Source organism: Ursus americanus, chromosome 5, assembly GCF_024610735.1.
Source record: "Ursus americanus isolate L20-20 chromosome 5, mUrsAme1.1.p, whole genome shotgun sequence".
NCBI classification, from domain to species: Eukaryota; Metazoa; Chordata; class Mammalia; order Carnivora; family Ursidae; genus Ursus; species Ursus americanus.
The window spans coordinates 57,869,987-57,889,904 of record NC_142131.1 but is presented as its reverse complement, the minus strand read 5'-3'; the positions used below and the strand labels follow the sequence as shown (position 1 = coordinate 57,889,904).

The window sequence follows — 19,918 nt, the reverse complement described above, 5'->3', positions numbered from 1 at the left end:
TGTAAATAAAAATCTTCCCCACAATTATTTGGTAAGTTTCTTATTATAATAGGAAAGAAGACAAGGTTGTACAGGTGCTGTGAACTGATCTCAGAAAAAACTCTTTAGCAAACATTGGAAGAAGAAATTACGTAGGTATTTCATGGTACTCAGGGAAAACATTCATCTATGAAAATGTGGATAGTGCTAACTTAGTTTCATAGTATGTGGTCCCAGGAACAGTTTCATATAATTCAGTCAAGTACACGTTAAGTGAAATTGATTTTTTTTAAGATTTGGTCTTTGACTTTTGGGCGTGAAAGTACAATCACAAGGTTTTAGAGCAAGAAGGATTTTGAGATTATCTTAAGTGGAGTCTCCACATTATATAGATTATATTTCACAGGAAACTGTGACCCAGAGAGTTGATCTGCCCTATGTCATGTCACTATCAGCTCTAGAATAGAAATTGTCTCCTGGTCTTTGTATCTGTGATCTTTCCATACTCTCATTGTACCCCATCCTTATACTTAGGTTTTGGCTGACTTTGAAATTTAGATTTTCTGCTGTAGGCTGTAGATTTCAAAAAGACAGATTTATTATCACAGATTTGCTATGTTTTTCAACAAATATCATTTAGAATTAGTATTCTCATTTTTTTCAGTAACCACTTCTAAGAATTGGCTTTACTTGTTCCCTTTTTATCTGATTTGATGGTTAATTGAAATCTCAGCCTTTAATAAGAGTAATAGTTAAGAAGCTTCTTTCAACAGGACAGAAGCATTGTCTGAGAGAAACTCTGCTTGGTCATAGAATGAATGAGAAGTATCCTCCTTTCAGGCGTTCCAGAAGTAGAGAGAGAGACAGAAGTCGAGAGCGAAGAAGATCTCGAAGTCGAGACAGGAGACGTTCTAGGAGTAGAAGCCGAGGCCGGCGATCCAGATCCTCCAGTCCTGGCAATAAAAGCAAGAAAGCTGAGAATAGGTAATGTTGTCGTTGGACTGTATCTCTCATGCAGCTTGGGAACGGACTCTTCCCTATTCCTTCATTTTTTTAAAGAAATCTTTATAAATAATTACTGACTTTGCCTTCTACCATCAACTGTTGGTTGAATTTTAGTAGATTATAAAGGTTGTAATTCAGTTGGAAAATATAGTTTCAGTTAGTTTTAATATTCATAATACATTGTTCTCTTATTTAATACCTGTTATTAATGGTCAGGAATATATTGTATAAACGTCTTTTTAGGATCTCTGTTATTCCTTTGAAATGATGTTCTTAGCATTTCTGACACTGGTTGACAAATAACTTTTTAACTCATGATGTGCATTGCTGAATTCCTCTTCAGGATAGGTGTGAACTTTGCTTGTGTTAACTTAAATGTACATATTTCCTTAGGATGCCAGAACCATTCAGTTTCAAGATATTATTTATATCTGTTAGACATAGCACGTTTACTCTTTATATTTCTCTTTTCAGTGGTTTGATCTTTGCCTCTTTCTAAAGTGGTGACAGAGGATAGTCAATACAGGAATTTTTGTCTGTTTTCTGTATATTCTTCATATGAATCATGAGTGTTTTTCTCATGTCTTTTCTTCTATAAATTTTATTTTACCAAGGTCAGTATAATAATGCCCATTGGGATTATTTTGAGTTAAAAGTAAAATATAAATTCAGAAAAGCGAATGAAATGTAAACATGTAGTTTATTAAATAATTATTAAGCAATATCCATGTAACGACCACCAAGGATAAGAAATAACAACATGTCAGTATTTCCAGAAGCCCTCCATGTCCTTTCTATAATCCCAGCTCTCTACTACCCTAGATAAAACCAATCCTGACTTTTATACTTGTAATTTCTTTGTATTTCTTTATAGTTTACACCTGTGTTCACATCTGGAAAAAGAGTAGTTTAGATTTAAATGTTTTTTAACTTTATTTGAATGAGTCCCATATTCTTTTGTATCTTTGTTGATCATTGAGACTCATCTGTGTTGCTTATAACAGTAGTTCATTTTCATTGCCGAATACTATTCTGTGGCATCAATATACCACTATTTATCCATTCTACTGAGGTAGGTGTTTGGGTTGTTTTAACTTTTAGGCTATTATGAACCTTTTTATATATGTGTCCTAGTATACATGTGCATGAGTTTTCCTAGGGTGTGTATCTAGGAGTGAAATTATATGGTCATAGAATAAACATAGCTTTATTATATTTTTGAAGATTTGTTTATTTATTTGAGGGAGAGGAGAGAGTGAGCATGAGGCATGCGAGCAGCAGGAGGAGTAGAGGGGAAGAGAATCTCCAGTAGACTCCCTGCTGTGTGTGGAGCCCAGCATGGCATGATCCCACAAACCTAAACCTGAGATCGCGACCTGAGCTGGAATCGAGAGTCGCTTGCTCAACCGACTGAGCTACCCAGCCACCCCAACATAGCTTCATTTTTATCGAATAATCCCAAATGCTTTCCAAAGGGGCCATACTAATTGTACTCCAGTGAGCAGTATAATTGTGTTGCTCTGTATCCTTCCCAGTATTTGGTATTGTCAGTCCTGTTAATTTTTGTTAATTGGTTAGACATATCAGTGTTGTGGTTTTAATTTGTGTTTCTCTGATGACCAGTGAGGTTGAACATCTCTAAATGTTTATTGGTCATTTGGATTTCTTCTTTTCTGAAATATGTTCAAATCTTTTGCTTATTTTCCTGTTGATTTGTGTTTTTTTTTTAAATGGGCTTGTGGGAGGTATTTGTTGTTTTTAAATATCCAGGGTGGTGGTTGATTGTCATTTATATGAGTGGCACATATATTCTTTTACTCTGTAGTTTGTCTTTTCACTCTGTAATGATACTTTTGATGAACAGAGACTTAAAGAAGAAACATTTCTCAATTCATGTTATGTATTGAGAAGAACATAGATATTAAAACCTGAGATGGGCAGTATGAGAAAAGATAACTATAGGCTGTATTTAATCTGAACATTAAGATTATTATACCAAATCAAAAAATATGTAAAGAAAATAATTATGAAGTATTTGGATTTATTCCAGGAATGTAAGGTTGGTTTAACATTAGAAAGTCATTCAGTGTAGGGGCTCCTGGGTGACTCTGTTGGTTAAGTGTCTGCTTTCGACTTAAGTCATGTTCCTAGGGTGCTGGGATTTGAGCCCCTTGGTGAGCTCCGTGCTCAGTGGGCTCCCTGCTCGTTGGGGGATCTGCTTCCCTCTCTCTACCTCTCCCCCACTTGTGCTCTCTCTCAAATGAATAAATAAAATCTTATTAAAAAAAGAGAAAGAAAATCAATTAGTGTAATTCTTTATATTAATAAGATTCAAGGAGAGAAGTCATGGTTATCTAAGTAGATTTAGGAAAAGCGTTTTATTAACTTCAAAACATATTCATGTTTGAAAGTTCTTTTTTTTTTTAAAAGATTATTTATTTATTTCACAAGGATAGACAGCCAGCAAGAGAGGGAACACAGGCAGGGGGAGTGGGAGAGGAAGAAGCAGGCTCCCAGCAGAGGAGCCCGATGTGGGACTTGATCCCGGAATGCCGGGATCACGCCCTGAGCCGAAGGCAGCCGCCTAACGACTGCGCTACCCAGGCGCCCCCATGTGTGAAAGTTCTTAACATACATGAATAGAAAAGTATTTCACAGACTGATTATAAAATTAGAAATGCAAGGGCATAAACAATTTTGAAGAACAAGATAGGAGGGCTTGCTCTACCAGATACTAAAACTTGTCATAAAGTTGTCCAAATTAAGTGTGGTTTTAGTGTAGAGATAGATAAATCAGTGAAACCACATAAAGACCCAGAAACAGATCCCCACATATATGGTCATTTAATAAATGACAGTGGTGACAGTGTAATTAGTGGGAAAAATTTCTTTCAGTAAGTAGTACTTGGGGTGGGGAGGAGTGCCTGGGTGGCTCAGTCGGTTAAGCATCAGACTCTTGATACCAGCTCAGGTCTTGATCTTAGGGTTGTGAGTTCAAGCTCAGTGTGGAGCCTACTTTAAAAAAAACAAAAAGTGCTACTAGGGACATTTGCTACCTTATAATGAATTAGGACTACCTGCCTCATTCTGCACATAAAAGCAGATTAAAGACCAAATCCGATGGCATAATTATAAACTTTTTAGAAGTTTATAGTAGAGAATATCTTCTTTACCTCTGGATATCTTCATCAATTCTGGAAGGTTTAAAAAGCAACAACCAACACTGAAGAAATACAATCAAATATAAGAACAGAGTATGAGCAACTATGTGCCAACAAATTAGACAATCTGGAAGAACTGGATGCATTCCTAGAGGTGTATAAACTACCAAAACTGAACCAGGAAGAAATAGAAAACCTGAACAGACCTATAACTAGCAAGGAAATTGAAGCAGTCATCAAAAATCTCCAAACAAAGAGCCCAGGGCCAGATGGCCTCCCAGGGGAATTCTACCAAACATTTAAAGAAGAATTAATACCTATTCTTCTGAACCTATTCAAAAAAATAGAAATGGAAGGAAAACTTCCCAACTCATTTTATGAGGCCAGCATTACCTTGATCCCAAAACTAGACAAAGACCCCACCTAAAAGGAGAATTGCAGAACAATATCCTTGATGAATATGGATGCAAAAATTCTCACCAATATACTAGCTAATAGGATCCAACAGTACATTAAAAGAATTATTCACCACGGCCAAGTGCTATTTATTCCTGGGTTGCAAGGTTCATTCAACATCCACAAATCAATCAGTGTGATACACTATATTAATAAAAGAAAGGACAAGAACCATATGATACTCTCGGTAGATGCAGAAAAAGCATTTGACAAAGTACAACATCCTTTCATGATTAAAACTTCACAATGTAGGGATAGAGGGTGCATACCTCAATATCATAAAAGCCATCTCTGAAAAACCCACAGCGAATATAATTCTCAGTGTCAAAAAACTGAGAACTTTTCCCCTAAGGTCAGGAACATGGCAGGGATGTCTGCTCTCCACCACTGCTGTTCAACATAATACTAGAAGTCCTAGCCTCAGCAGTCAGACAACAAAAAGAAAAGGCATCTGAATTGGCAAAGAAGTCAAACTCTCACTCTTTGCAGATGATATGGTACTGTGTGTGGAAAACCCAAAGACTCTGCCCCAAAACTGCTAGAACTCATATAGGAATTCAGTAAAGTAGCAGGATACAAAATAGTGGACAGAAATCAGTTGCATTTCTTTTTTTTTTTTTTTTTTTAAGATTTTATTTATTTATGTGACAGAGAGACAGCCAGCGAGAGAGGGAACACAAGCAGGGGGAGTGGGAGAGGAAGAAGCAGGCTCCCAGCGGAGGAGCGTGATGTGGGACTCGATCCCCGAACGCCGGGATCATGCCCTGAGCCGAAGGCAGACGCTTAACGACTGCGCTACCCAGGCGCCCCCCCCTTTTTAAAATCAGTTGCATTTCTATACACCAGCAGTGAGACAGAAGAGAAATTAAGGAGTCGATCCCATTTACAATTGCACCAAAAACCGTAAGATACTTAGGAATAAATCTGACCAAAGAGGCAAAGGATCTGTACTCAGAAAACTAGAATATTCATCAAAGAAATTGAGGAAGACACAAAGAAATGGAGGTTCCATGCTCATGGATTGGAAGCACAAGTATTGTGAAAATGTCTATGCTACCTAGAGCAATCTACACGTTCAGTGCAATCCCTATCAAAATACCATCAACTTTTTTCACAGAAATGGATTGAATAATCCTAAAATTTGTATGTAACCAGAAAAGACGCCTAATAGAGGAATGTTGAAAAAGAAAACCAAAGCTGGTAGCATCACAATGCCTAAATTAACAAGACAGATGTTGGCAAGGGTGAGGAGAAGGGAGAACCCCCCTAATGTTGGTGGCAATATAAGCTGGTGCAGCCACTCTGGAAAACAGTATGGAGGTTCCTCAAAAAGTTGAAAATAGAGCTTCCATATGACCCAGCAATTGCACTACTGGGTATTTACCCCAAAGATACAAATGTAGTGATCCGAAGGGGCACCTGCACCCCAACGTATATAGCAGCAATGTCCACAGTAGCCAAACTATGGAAAGAACACAAATGTCCATCTACAGATGAATGGATAAAGAAGATGTGGTTGTGTGTGTGTGTGTGTGTGTGTATCACACACACACACACATAAACACATACACGCACAATGGAATATCATGCAGCTATCAAAAAATGAAATCTTACCATTTGCAAAGACATGGATTGAACTAGAGGGCGTTATGCTAAGTGAAATAAGTCAATCAGAGAAAGACAATTATCATGTGATCTCACTGATATGTGGAATTTGAGAAACAAGGCAGAGGATCATAAGGGAAGAGAGGAAAAAATGAAACAAGAAGAAACCAGAGAGGGAGACAAACCATAAGAGACTCCTAATCTCAGGAAACAAACTGAGGGTTGCTGGAGTAGAGGGGGTGGGAGGGATGGGGTGGCTGATGATGGACACTGGGGAGGCTATGTGTTGTCGTGTGCACTGTGTATATGTTAAGACTGATGAATCACAGACTTGTATCCCTGAAACAAATAATACATAATATGTTAATAATAAAAAAACCCACCACTTTTTTTAAAGGGGGAAAAAGAAGACTGAATTGATCGCATTCAAATTAAGAAATTTTTAAAAAAAGATTTTATTTACTTATTTGAGATTGGGAGAGAGCATGAGCAGGGTGGAGGGGCAGAGGGAGAGGGAGAAGTAGACTCCCCACTCAGCAGAGAGCCCGACACAGGACTCAACCCCAGGACCCTGGATCATGACCTGAGCCGAAGGCAGATGCTTAACCAACTGAGCCGCCTAGGCACTCCAAGATATTTTTTTAATTTACAAGATACCAGACATAGGTGTGAAATGCAAGGCCTGTTGGGGTTTTAAAGATTATTAATTTTTTATTTTATTATTTTAAAAAAATTTTAAAGATTTTATTTATTTGAGGGGGGAGAGAGAGAGTATATAGGGAGAGTGAGAGGGAGAAGCAGACATCCTGTTGAGCAAGGAGTCTGATATGGGACTCGATCCTCAGACTCTGAGATTATGACCCAGCCGAAGGCAGATGCTTAACTGACTGAGCAACCCAGGCACCCTAAGCATTAATTTTTAAGTGAATTAATTAAAAATTATCTTGTAGAATGATAATGTTTTGGTAAATTTCTCTGTTAAATTTTACCTCTCCTATTTAAATTTTGTCATTTTTATATGATATGTCTACTTTTTCATAGCCAAATTGCCAAATATTTAATAATATTTGTAATTAATCATTATGGGATTTAATTTTCATTATATTTCCAAGGTGTTTATTAATGTAAAAGTAAAGTTGACTTTTGGAAGTTTCTTACCTACAAAATCTTTAAATGTATTTTTTATTTTATTTTATTTATTTTTGAGAGAGAGTGCGCATGTGAGTCGGGTGCGGGGAGGGGCAGAGGGAAAGAATCTTAAGCAGGCTCCATGCTCAGCAGAGTCTGACATGGGGCTCGATTCCATGAGTCTGAGATCATAGCCTGAGCCGAACTCAAGAGTTGGACACCTAACTGACTGAGCCACCCAGGCGCCCCCTTTAAATGTATTTTAAATGTGAATGTTTCCAAGCACAAATAGATGATGTTTTTTTCTCTCTTTTTTTGGTAGGTCTAGATCCAAAGAGAAAACAGATAGTGGGGAAAGTTCTAAAGAGAAGAAAAAAGACAAAGATGACAAGGAAGATGAAAAAGAAAAAGATGCTGGCGTATGTTTACTAACTAAATAATTGTATAATATCAGATTTGTTTCTGTGATCACAAACTGTCAGGGTTTTTTATTGCTATATATTTTATTTGATTTGTTTTTTTAAGTAGGTTCCACATCCAACAATGGGGCTTGCGCTCACGACACTGAGATCAAGAGCCCTATCTATGCTCTACCGACTGAGCCAGCTACGTGCCCCTATATATCTATTTTTGTTTGTTTATTTGTTTGTTTTAAGATTTTATTTATTTGACAAGGAGAGCACACAGAAATAGGGGCAACAGCAGGCAGAGGGGAGGGAGAAGCAGGCTCCCCGCCGAGCAGGGAGCCCAACATGGGCCTCAATCCCAGGACTGCAGGATCGTGACCTGGGCCGAAGGCTGATGCCTAACAACTGAGCCACCCAGGTGTCTGCCCTTGTATATTTTTTATTTTATTTTATTTAGTTATTTTTAAATATTTTATTTATTTGAGAAAGAGTGAGAGAGCACAAGCAGGGGGAGCAGCAGAGGGAGAGGGAGAAGCAGACTCCCGCTGAGCAGGGAGCCCAACACGGGGCTTGATCCCAGCACCCCGGGATTATGACCTGAGGTGAAGGCATACGCTTAACTGACTGAGCCACCCAGGCACCCCTATTTTTTTTTTATATAAATGATCGTATGTAAAAAACAATAACAACAACAACATAAAGCTGTCCCGGTTAGAAATTTTTGTTCTCAAAAATATTGCATATCTATATACATTATCTGTTTTTACTTAACAAAATGTGATCCTCCTGTATGTATTATTCTGCACCTTTCTTCCTTCCTTCCTTCCTTCCTTCCTTCCTTCCTTCCTTCCTTCCTCCCTTCCCTTCCCTTCCCTTCCCTTCCCTTCCCTTCCCTTCCTTCCCTTCCTTCCTTCCTTTCCTTATTTCCTTCCTTCTTTCCTTCCTTTATTTATTTATTAAATAATCTCTATTCCCAATGTGGGGCTCGAACTCAGCCCCCAGATCAAGTGTTGCAGGCTCCACTGACCGAGCCAGCTAGGTGCCCCACTTTTGTTCATTTTTAAATTATGCATTATTTTTATCAATATATAAGGTCTGAAGAAGAATACACAGCAGTATACCCACCATCCAACCAGAGTCCCTTGTTGTTTTCATTTGTTATATGTTGGAGACCTTCTGTAACTGTGTATATAGATACAGCCCATTGTTTTTAATGCCTGCATAGTGTTCTGTTGAAACAAGGTAAAGAAATCACCTTTGATGGCTATTTAGGTTATTTCTAGTCTTCATTATGAACAGTGGTACATGAATCATTTTACACACGTCTTTTGTGAATATAGTATCGGGTAGATTGGTATCAGTGAAATGGCTTTGTCAGTGGGTATATGCATTTAACATTTCGATAAATAGGATCAAAGTGCCCTCTAAAAGACTTGTATACCTTTTTTAAAAGTTTATTTATTGAAGTAATCTCTTCACCCAGTGTGGGTCTATACCCTTCTCATGACCCTAAGATTAAGAGTCGCATGTTCTTCTGACTAAGCCAGCCAGGTGCTCTAAATTTTTTTTTTTTTTTTAATTTTAATTCCAGGGTAGTTAACATCCAGTGTTATATTAGTTTCAGGTCACCATTAAATTTTTGTGGTATTTTCTTTGACTGTTTTTTGATGTATGTATTTCTGTATCTATAATGATAGCATATGTAAATTTTTTAAAAAGGATTTTATTTATTTGCGAGAGAGACACAGAACACAAGCTGAGGGAGGGGCAGCAGGAGAGGAGCAAGCAGACTCCATGCTGAGCAGGGAGCCCAAAGCAGGGCTCAATCCCAGTACCCCGAGATCATGACCTGAGCCAAAGTCAGACGCGAAACAGACTGAGCCACCCAGGCGCCCCAGCATATGTCAATTTTTTATTTCTACGATGTTCTGTCGCTGAGTTCCTGCTTATGGCTGTGAAATGGTTTGCTTTCTCCTTTTCACAGTATTATTAATCATCTTGATAAAGTCTTTGGAATGGCTGTTTCTAGGAAACTTAGACCTAAAGACTAAAAGACCAAAAGTTTTCAATCATGTTGATAAATAGCTTTAATTTACTCACTAATTTGTAATAGAAAATTTCTTTTTCATGGAGGCAATCTTTGAGGAGTTTGGAGGATTTAAAGTTGAGAATAACTAATAACTGGGGAATTTTGCTTGTTAATTCATCTAGTTTGAGGAAGAAAGTGGATTTCATCTTGCCTGGAATTAAAATGAGATTAGCTTATCGTGTTTGAAGTCTGTCTGCTTTCTTAGTTGAAGATGCTTTTTATTGTGTTTTCACTTTGCTTGTGTATTTGTGGATATATTTAAAAGATGTGTCCCTGCAATTGTTTCTGTTTGGGAGCTATTATAAATAAAGCTACTTTAAACACTTAAGAAAAAAAAAAGATGTGTGACCTAAATCTGGTCTAAATTGAAGAGTTTGTAAATACAGCTGTTAATTCCTTTTCGTTTTTTATAATTTGGGGAATTTATTTGGAATGTCTCTGTAATAAAGTTGTTAATCTTTGTTTCTCTCTCTGTCTTTCATTTTCCCCCAAGAACTTTGATCAGAATAAGCTGGAAGAAGAAATGAGAAAACGAAAAGAAAGAGTAGAAAAATGGCGAGAAGAGCAACGTAAAAAGGCCATGGAAAACATAGGGGAACTGAAAAAGGAAATTGAAGAGATGAAACAAGGGAAAAAATGGAGTTTAGAAGATGATGATGGTATAGTCATTTGTTAGACTAATAGCATATATAACAATTCATGTAGTGTATTCTAGATATAGGAGTAATATTTCATGCTGGGAATTTTTAGGCCATTTTTTACTGTGGAAAAATATATATAGCATTTTAACCATTTGTTTTTTAAAGATTTGATTAGAGAGTGAGACAGCATGAGCAGGGAGAGCATAAGCAGGGAGGGGCAGAGGGTGAGGGAGAAGTAGACTCCCCACTGAGCCGGGAGCCCAACGGGGGGCTCCATTCCAGGGTCCCAGGATTATGACCTCAGCTAAGGGCAGATGCTTAACCAACTGAGCCACCCAGGCACCCCAACCATTTTTTTGGGTATATTTTTTAAAGGTTTGTTTGTTTGTTTATTTATTTGAGAGATAGAGCATGAGCGCCCATGAGTAGGGGGAGGAGCAGAGAGAAGGGGAGAGAATCTGAAGCAGACTCAGAATGAAGCCGAACTCAGGGCTCGATCCCACAACCATGAGATCATGATCTGAGCCGAAATCAAGGGTCAGTCACTTAACTCATAGAGCCACCCAGGCGCTCCAATATTTTTTTTAAAGATCTATCCATCGGAGAGAGAGAGAACGATCAGGGGGAGTGGCAGAGGGAGAGAGAATCCTTAAGCAGACTCCCTGCTGACTGAGGAGCCTGATGCCGGGCTTGATCCCAGGACCCTGAGATCATGACCTGAGTTGAAACCGAGAGTCAGACGCTCTCAACTGACTTAGCCACTCAGGCGCCCACATTTTAACCATTGTTAAGTGTACAGTTCTGTGGCGTTAAATACATTCATGGTGTTGTTCATCATCCATCACCACTATCCATTTCTAGAACTTCTTCATCATTCCAAACAGAAACTCTGTACCCAATATGTGTTCCTTTTTCTTTTTTACTATTTATTTATTTGTCAGAGAGCAAGCGAGCGTGAGTGCACAAACAGGGGAAGCTGCAGGCAGAGGGAGAAGCAGCCTCCCTGCCAAGCAAGGAGCCTGATGTGGGACTCAGTCCAGGACCCTGGGGTCATGACCTGAGTTGAAGGCAGCCACTTCACTGACTGATCCACCCAGGTGTCCCCAGATTTCTTTTTCTTTTCTTTCTTTTCTTTTCTTTTTTTTTAAGATTTTTAAAAATTTTTAAGTAATTTCTACACCCAGTGTAAGGCTTGAACTCAACCACAACCCTGAGATCAAGAGTCGCACGCTCCACTGACCAATCCAGCCAGGTGCTCCCTGTACCCAGTGAAGACTGATTCCCTATCCTGCCTACTCTCCACCACTTTACCCTGATAATATCAATTCTACTATCAACTTGCCTATTCTAGTTACCTTATGTAAGTGCAATCATACAGTCTTTGTCCTTTTGCATCTGGGCTTATTTCACTCAGCATAATGTCCTCAGGGTTCTTCCATCCATGTTTTAGCGTGTATCAGAATGTCATTCTTTTTTTATGGCTGAATAATAGTCCATTTTGTGTATAATACTACATTGTGTTTACCTGTTTGTCTCTCAGATATGTGGGTTGTTTCACCTTTTGGCTGTTGTGAATAATGATGCTGTGAATAACGTACAAATATGTCTTTAAATACCTGCTTTTGGCTCTTTTGGATATATACCTAGAAGCGGAATTGCTGGATTCGTATTGAGATACTAAATCTCTCTTGTAATATTTATGTTATATGTAAATTGTAGGGTAGTGTTCTATAAGGATTACTGACTTTAGATTGAGAGTTGAGTTCTTATGGGCATAGTCAGTAAATAGCTCTTATTATACTACAAATAAGAATGTTGATAATGAAGGTAAATTAAGAGCATATTTTCAGGTCCCTCCTGATTTTTCATAACTTAGAAGAGAAATATTTACCTTCCATATCTGATTTTGACTTGAGGTTTTAGTGAAGTAGATGAGTGTGAAATTTTATAGCAAACTGGAATTTTGCTCCATTTTTCTGTGAAAATTCGGTAAATTTTTCGCTTTTTGTGAAAGTTTCACAGTGATTTAAATAGATGAAGGGATTGTATCTTTAAGGGGAAAAGATGTCTTAGTTATATGAAAAAAAGTTAGATTGTCTTGAATTTAAAATACCAGTTTTTCCTCTGATTTAAAAAAGGTAATTGTTTCAGGACATCTGTGTGGCTCAGTTGGTTAAGTGTCTGCCTTCGGCTCAGATCATGATCCCAAAGTCCTGGAATGGAGCCCACATTGGGTTCCCTGCTCAGAGTCTGCTTCTCCTTCTGCCTGCTGCTCCCCCAGCTTTTGCTATCTCTCTATATAAATAAATAAGATTTTAAAAAATAATAATAAATAAAAAGTAATTGAAAGAAAAGAAACCTATTATGAGTTTCAAGTCCTACCTCTTTTCCATTTACTTATAATTTATTATTACTACTACTTAAAGCCAATATGTGCTTGCTTTAGAAACTCGTAAGTGTGAGTATTTGCACTGCAGTGTGTCTGGGTTGATTGGAAGGGAGGGCATTTGGGGAGGGAGAGAACAGGTGATGGTGGGCTGTGATCTGATTAGGAAGTACTTCCTTTGGAAAATGTGTACAGAAAAGTGATTTTGCTATTTTAGATGATGAAGATGATCCTGCAGAGGCTGAAAAGGAAGGAAATGAAATGGAGGGTGAGGAGTTAGATCCATTAGATGCTTACATGGAAGAAGTCAAAGAGGAAGTAAAGAAGTTTAATATGAGAAGTGTGAAAGGTGGTGGGGGAAATGAAAAGGTATGCCATTTGCTCTTATTTTTAAAGATTTATCCAGTATTCCTAATTGGGTAACTTGAATTATTGTCTCAGTGACCTATTGCTGACTTGCCTGACTTGAGAAAGTTGTTTCCTCCCCCATCTCAGAAATGGTAGTACTTTTTCTCAGTACCGCCGATGCTCAGGAGTTTTAGCTGTAAGCATTCTTTGAAAAGTCACTTTTGTTACCACCATCTTCGTGTGGCATCTTTGCTTACTGTTGACTTCTCAATAGGTCCTTTCCAGACTTCTTCCACACTTCATCTTTCATGCTTGAGCCCCTTTCTCACATAGTGTATGTTTCTTTCTTTTTAATAGTATTTGTTACCTTTTTACAGAATATATAGTTTAGTTTTTTATTGTCTTTATTGTTTTCCTTTCTTGTAAAATAAAAGCTCCCTAAGAGCCATGACCTTTATCTGCTTCGTTGATTGATTTATTTTAAGTTCCCTGAACAGTGTCTGGCTTGTCCAGTGAGTGAAAAGTACCATTTAGTAGTAGTTTTAAAATGAACTATATTGCAATATTAGATGTTATATAACTTTACATATTATATAAAATAACATTAAACTACACAGTATTATATAAAATATTTAGTGAACTATGTATTATATAATGTGGTTACGTTACATTTTAAAATTTAAACAAATTCGTAAGGAGAAAGTAGACTGTTTTTTGTCATTTAAGTTTTCAGTAGTAAGTAAGTTAATTCAAATTATAATGTGACAGTTATTATTTTGTTTCATTTACATACAATTTGTTTTTCACTTTCACAAATACTTTATATATTCCTCTTTTATTTTAGAAGTCTGGGCCAACGGTCACAAAAGTTGTCACTGTCGTGACAACCAAAAAAGCAGTGGTAGATTCTGATAAGAAGAAAGGTGAGCTGATGGAGAATGACCAGGATGCCATGGAGGTAATTCTTCCTTAATTTTGACTTTGTTCATGATACTATTCTAGAAGCATATATTAGAAAGCATTGGTGGAGTTGTGCTTTTCAATTATAGAAACTAATGTTAGGAGGAATTCTTGTTATTCTCCACAGTATTGGTGCATATCCAGTGGGTAGAATATTCTGATATCTTTGACCTTTATCTGTATGCCCATGTTTTGCTTCCCCTCTGCCGCTCATCAGCTCACCTCAGACATATAAGGTGGGAGAAGAAATACAGTGACAGAATGAATTGAATTTCTTCCTGTTAACATGCCTTGTAAAGATTCATGTGGAGAGAATTGTATCAATACTTCCCTTAAAGCCATATTAGAATTATTTTTGTTATTTTAGCTTTATGTTGTCATTATGATGTTCTGTGAAGGCCCAGTCTAAAGAAACTAAGTTGAAGAATTCAGAATGTAAAAGCCAAAGAATATTTTCTAGGAGAGGAGGAATTTATTTATTTATTTCTCCCATTATTATTATTATTATTATTATTATTATTATTATTATTATTTATTTATTTATTTTTAAGATCTTATTTATTTATTTGACAGAGAGAGAGACAGCCAGTGAGAGAGGGAACACGGGCAGGGGCAGTGGGAGAGGAAGAAGCAGGCTCCCAGTGGAGAAGCCTGATGTGGGGCTCGACCCCAGGACTCCGCGATCATGCCCTGAGCCAAAGGCAGACGCTTAACAACTGAGCCACCCAGGCGCCCCTCTCCCATTATTCTTTTAAGAGGAGGATTTTATTTTCCTTTCTTTCTTTCTTTCTTTCTTTCTTTCTTTCTTTCTTTCTTTCTTTCTTTCTTTCTTTCTTTGTTTTTAAAATATATTTTATTTATTCAAGAGAGCACAAGTGGTGGGGAGGGACAGAGGGAGAAGGAGAAACAGATTCCCTGGTAAGGGGCAAGCTGGATGTGGGGCTAAATCCCAGGACCCTGAGATCATGACCTGAGCTGAAGGCAGACACTTAACCAACTGAGCCACCCAGGCGCCCCAAGAGAGGAGGATTTTAAAAGCTAGGAATATTGCTTCCCGTAAGGAAAAAATAGTAATGGTTTTAGCTTTTTACTTTTTTTTTTTTTTAATAGTATTCTTCAGAGGAGGAAGAAGTTGATCTTCAGACAGCTCTTACAGGCTATCAGACAAAACAGAGAAAGCTTCTAGAACCAGTGGACCATGGAAAAATTGAATATGAACCGTTCAGAAAAAACTTTTATGTTGAAGTTCCAGAATTAGCAAAAATGTCTCAAGAGGGTAAAATTCTTTGATTCATGTATTGGTTGTTGTGGCAATAGAGGGGGATATGCTTTGCTTTGCTCAGGAGGAATACTGGATAGGTGTGTGAGTTGATGCATGAGTAGGAGGAATTTACATGGCTTACCTGAAGAAGGGAGAAAGGAAACTAGACTGCGAGAAGTCATTCTAGAGGCTATGAACATCATCTGCAAAGACTGAGACCAGTGAGGTATCAGTGTAGTTTTGGTAGTATTTTTAAAAATGAGCAAAAATTAGTTTGGCTCATGTAGTTGAGATTTTTAGGGTTGAGAGTACTCTTCATGTGAAGTTACCAAATTAAGTATCATTAGCCTTTTCCTTGTGGGGTTTGAGGGTTAGGAACCAATGTGAATCTGTGTAATATTGCAGGAATAAGGATAATCTGGACAACTCTTGATTGGAGAAGAACTGTTTGTATTACCTGTCAATCATGTTTTTTATTGATGTTGTAATATAAGACATAATAAGAGCCAAATTATTGAAATTCGTTGTATCACTAATTGTATTAACTATCCCCGTGAGCTGTTCAGTAATTTGTCCTGTAGCTTTTCTGTGGAGTTATCTTTAGTAGCACTAAAAAAAAGATTGTTAATCTTACTGTGGCTGATTGAAAATTAGAAGGCATTAATGGAGCAATATTTAACAGCTTTTAATCTGGATTTTGTTTTGTAGAGGTAAATGTATTTCGGTTGGAAATGGAGGGCATTACTGTCAAGGGAAAAGGTTGCCCCAAACCAATTAAATCATGGGTCCAGTGTGGCATTTCCATGAAGATCTTAAATTCTCTCAAAAAGTAAGTGATTAGCAATTATGTGCATTGAATAGGATGGCTCTTTTATATAACAATTAATTGTTACATTTTTGTTCTAATAGGAAAACTTACTATTTTTTTCTTAAACAGCTTTATTCAGGTAACATTTACATGTCATAAAGTTTATTCTTTGAGTATACGGTTCAGTGATTTTTAGTATACTTATGGAGTTAAACAGTCATTACCATAATCAAATTTTAGAACATTTCACTTTCACAAAAGGAGGCCTATCTCCATTTGTAGTCACACTTCTCCCTTCTCCTCTCCTAAGCAGCTACTAATTTATTGTCTCTAGATTTGTCTGTTGTGGACATTTCCTATAAACGGTATTGTAGTAATGTAGTCTTTTGTGACCAGCTTCTTTCACTTACCATAACATTTTCGGTGTTCATCCGTGATGTAGTATTAGAATGCCTCAGTACTTCATTCGTTTTGGCAAATAATATGTCATTGTACGGACGTACCACATTTTGGAAAACCTTACTGTGGGACTTTGAGAGACCCAAATATCTCACTTTTTACCTTGTCTTCCTTTGGTTTGCTTTTTAAGGCATGGCTATGAAAAGCCCACACCAATCCAAACCCAGGCGATTCCTGCTATAATGTCTGGACGAGATTTGATTGGTATTGCAAAGACAGGAAGTGGAAAGACCATTGCTTTTCTGTTACCCATGTTTAGACACATCATGGATCAGAGGTCATTAGAAGAAGGAGAGGGGCCAATAGGTAAAATTCCTTTCATTAAACTGTTTTTTCAGGTAACAACTTTGTTGTCAGTTAATCAGAAAGACCTGATACTTTATAATGTTCTGTTATGACAATAAAGATGTCTTTATGTACATTTCCTTTATAAATTTGGCACTTTGGGGCTGATTTCCCCTTACCAGCAGGTGGAGTGAGAATCTTCAGAGCTCTGGAGTGACATCTCAGAAGTACAAAAACAGCCTCTCCTGGCACAGCTCAATTTTTAAACTCTGACTCGGCAGGTAGACTCCTCGTGCATCTATCTGTTTATTTATATTGAGGTTTGTGCTTAGCGAGTATCATGAATCAGTGAACTCAACATGGAAGACTGTAGGGAAATATATTTCCTTTTTTTATTTTTGGCCTTAATAGGCTGTATAGTGCCAGCATTTCATTCAGGATTAGGTCTTCAGATTCATTTCTTGATTCATTTGGCAGAGATCTGTTTTGCAAATTTGGGTAGGGTTTGGATATTTGTTCAGCTCCTCTCTTGGAAAAAGAGGGCACAATATATTCCTACTCTGTCTGCCCCTCAGACCAAGGTTGTTTCCGGAAACCGAGGTATGGCTCTGCAGCACAGTGAGTCACTTGATTGTCTTTGCTCTGTGATTTGCAGTTGAGAATGATTTGCATTCTTTTCAACCAAGTATTTTCCTGATGGTTGAGTGAGGCATTTAACTCTCGTTTATCCTTCTATAGCATGTTCTTAAAATCTACTTAAAATTATCATACACCACAGGGTCTGCTGTTATAAAGCTTTTGAAATAGGGTTTTCCAAGGTCTATAAAACAAATAAAAACAAAAACAAAAATTAGACTAAGAAATTTGAATGTTATTGCACAGGTTAAATTTAACACTTTAAGGCATAGTCTCCAGAATTTTGGTGGTTAGTCTTTTGACATATTTATCTTTTCAGCTGTCATCATGACTCCAACTCGAGAACTGGCTTTACAAATTACTAAAGAATGTAAGAAGTTTTCGAAGACCCTGGGACTTAGAGTGGTGTGTGTTTATGGAGGAACAGGAATCAGTGAGCAGGTAGTTATAAAAGGAACATTCAGTTTTTCCATTCTTTTCTTAAATCATTGTGAAAGTGATTTGTTCTAGTGTTTTGTGTAGCCATTGCTTTTATATATTAATTTTTTTTTTTTTAGTATTTTCTTGTCAGAGAGGGAGTCAGGGAAGGGCAGAGGGACAGCGGAGAGAGAATCTTAAGCAGGTTCCATGCCCAGCATGCAGCCCCGTGTGGGGCTTAATCTCACAACCCTGAGATCATGACCTGAGCCGAAATCAAGTCAGGTGCTTGTCTGACTGAGCCACCCAAGCACCCCTCCGTGTATAGTGGTTGCTTTCAAAATCTTGAAAAATATGAGGTGTGAAAATAATAGTGAGGATGAATTTTGCTAATATTATATTTTAGGATCTTTAGTCTTTTTAAAAATATTTATTTATTTTAGAGAGAGCACAGGTGGGGAGGGACAGAGAGAGAGAGGGAGAGTCTTAAGCAGACTCTGGGGAGCACGGAGCCCACCACGGGGCTCCATCTCATCACCTCGAGATCATGACCTGAGCTGAAACCAAGTGTTGGAAGCTTAACTGACTGTGCCACCCAGGCGCCCAGGATTTTGAGTCCTTTTTATACGTTAGCTTTCCTGTTCCTCTGTCTTCCTCTTTTCAAGGAAGGCAGTTTTTTTTTTTTTTAATTTTACAGATGAAGAAATAGTAAGAAAGGTTAGGTATGTTGATCAAAGTATTCAGGTTAATAAGACTTAGTTTGTTCTAGACTTCTGAATTCCAGACCAGCATTTATTTTCTGTAATTCATGTGACATCCTTAAAAGGTCGTGATGAGTTTTGTGTTAGATCAGTTTCATATGTATCCTTAAATAATTTCAATAAGAATTACTTAATCATACCTTCATTCACTTTCTTTACTTTGGCCTTTCTCCGAGTGTCTTTTTCTTTTTCTTTTTAATTTCTTTTTAATTTTTTATTTATTCATTTCGGAGAGAATACGAGTGAGGGTGGGGGAGCAGGTGGAAAGAGGGAGAGGGAGAAACAGACTCCCCTCTGGGTAGGGAGCCAAATGCGGGGCTTGATCCCCGAACCCTAAGGTCTTGACCCTAGCCAAAGCCAGACACTTAGCCAACTGAGGCGCCCCTCTCCAAGTATCTTCTAAAGAATGATAGTCATTAGATATTTTGCTTTAACTAGAAGGAGGAAAAAAAATGGGTCTGTGTTCAAATAAGTTTTGGACATGTTACATTATAAAACATTAAAGTAGGGTTTTTTCCTGCAGGACTTCTTAGTCTTTAATAACAAATATGTTTTGTGATACTAGAAAAATGGGATAAATTAAGTGATATTTTCTAAAAACCCTTTCTGAGGAATAGTTGCTGTTGTTAAACTCATTCTTTTCTGAGCTTATCTTCCTCCGTTGTTTTGATGACAGTAAATGTAAAAAATAATATTTACAAAAATAACTTGATACATGCATGAATATTACATAGAAGTCAAACAAAAGTTTTATGATCTCTAACGCATTCTAGTTTTTCCATTCTATTTCATTTTTAAGCACTGGTTGGGACTTACTTATATAATGATTCACTAATGGAAACAACTTTTAACTTGAAATAATTGGTCTATATAATTGCTTTAATTACTGCTCTTTCAACGTTCTTTTTTTGGTTTTGAGGGATCGTGTCAAATTAAAATTGGTAAAATTCTCTGGTTTTATATTGAGTTCAAAGTTACAGCACCATGTGGTCATGGTTGCCCCTTCCTCTTCCTTCAGTTGTACTCCAGCATTCCAAAGAATTAAGCAGGAAGCTTTGGAGGCTTCTTTTAATGTTTTTTTCTATTACATTATGTTAGAAGCTTTGGAGGCTTCTAATCAGACCTC

The 19,918-nt window shown here is 37.4% G+C and overlaps 1 protein-coding gene across 1 annotated transcript in view; it reads left to right on the top strand.

Moving 5' to 3' along the window:
* The window catches only part of DDX46 (DEAD-box helicase 46), a 67,459-nt gene that overhangs the window by 4,691 nt on the left and 42,850 nt on the right, over positions 1 to 19,918 (top strand). The window contains exons 3-11 of the mRNA XM_045794664.2: positions 820 to 963; positions 7,657 to 7,753; positions 10,324 to 10,489; positions 13,075 to 13,226; positions 14,050 to 14,163; positions 15,276 to 15,441; positions 16,135 to 16,255; positions 16,824 to 16,999; positions 17,934 to 18,055. Coding sequence (XP_045650620.1) covers positions 820 to 963; positions 7,657 to 7,753; positions 10,324 to 10,489; positions 13,075 to 13,226; positions 14,050 to 14,163; positions 15,276 to 15,441; positions 16,135 to 16,255; positions 16,824 to 16,999; positions 17,934 to 18,055 — 1,258 coding nt within the window. The remainder of the gene's footprint in view (positions 1 to 819; positions 964 to 7,656; positions 7,754 to 10,323; positions 10,490 to 13,074; positions 13,227 to 14,049; positions 14,164 to 15,275; positions 15,442 to 16,134; positions 16,256 to 16,823; positions 17,000 to 17,933; positions 18,056 to 19,918) is intronic.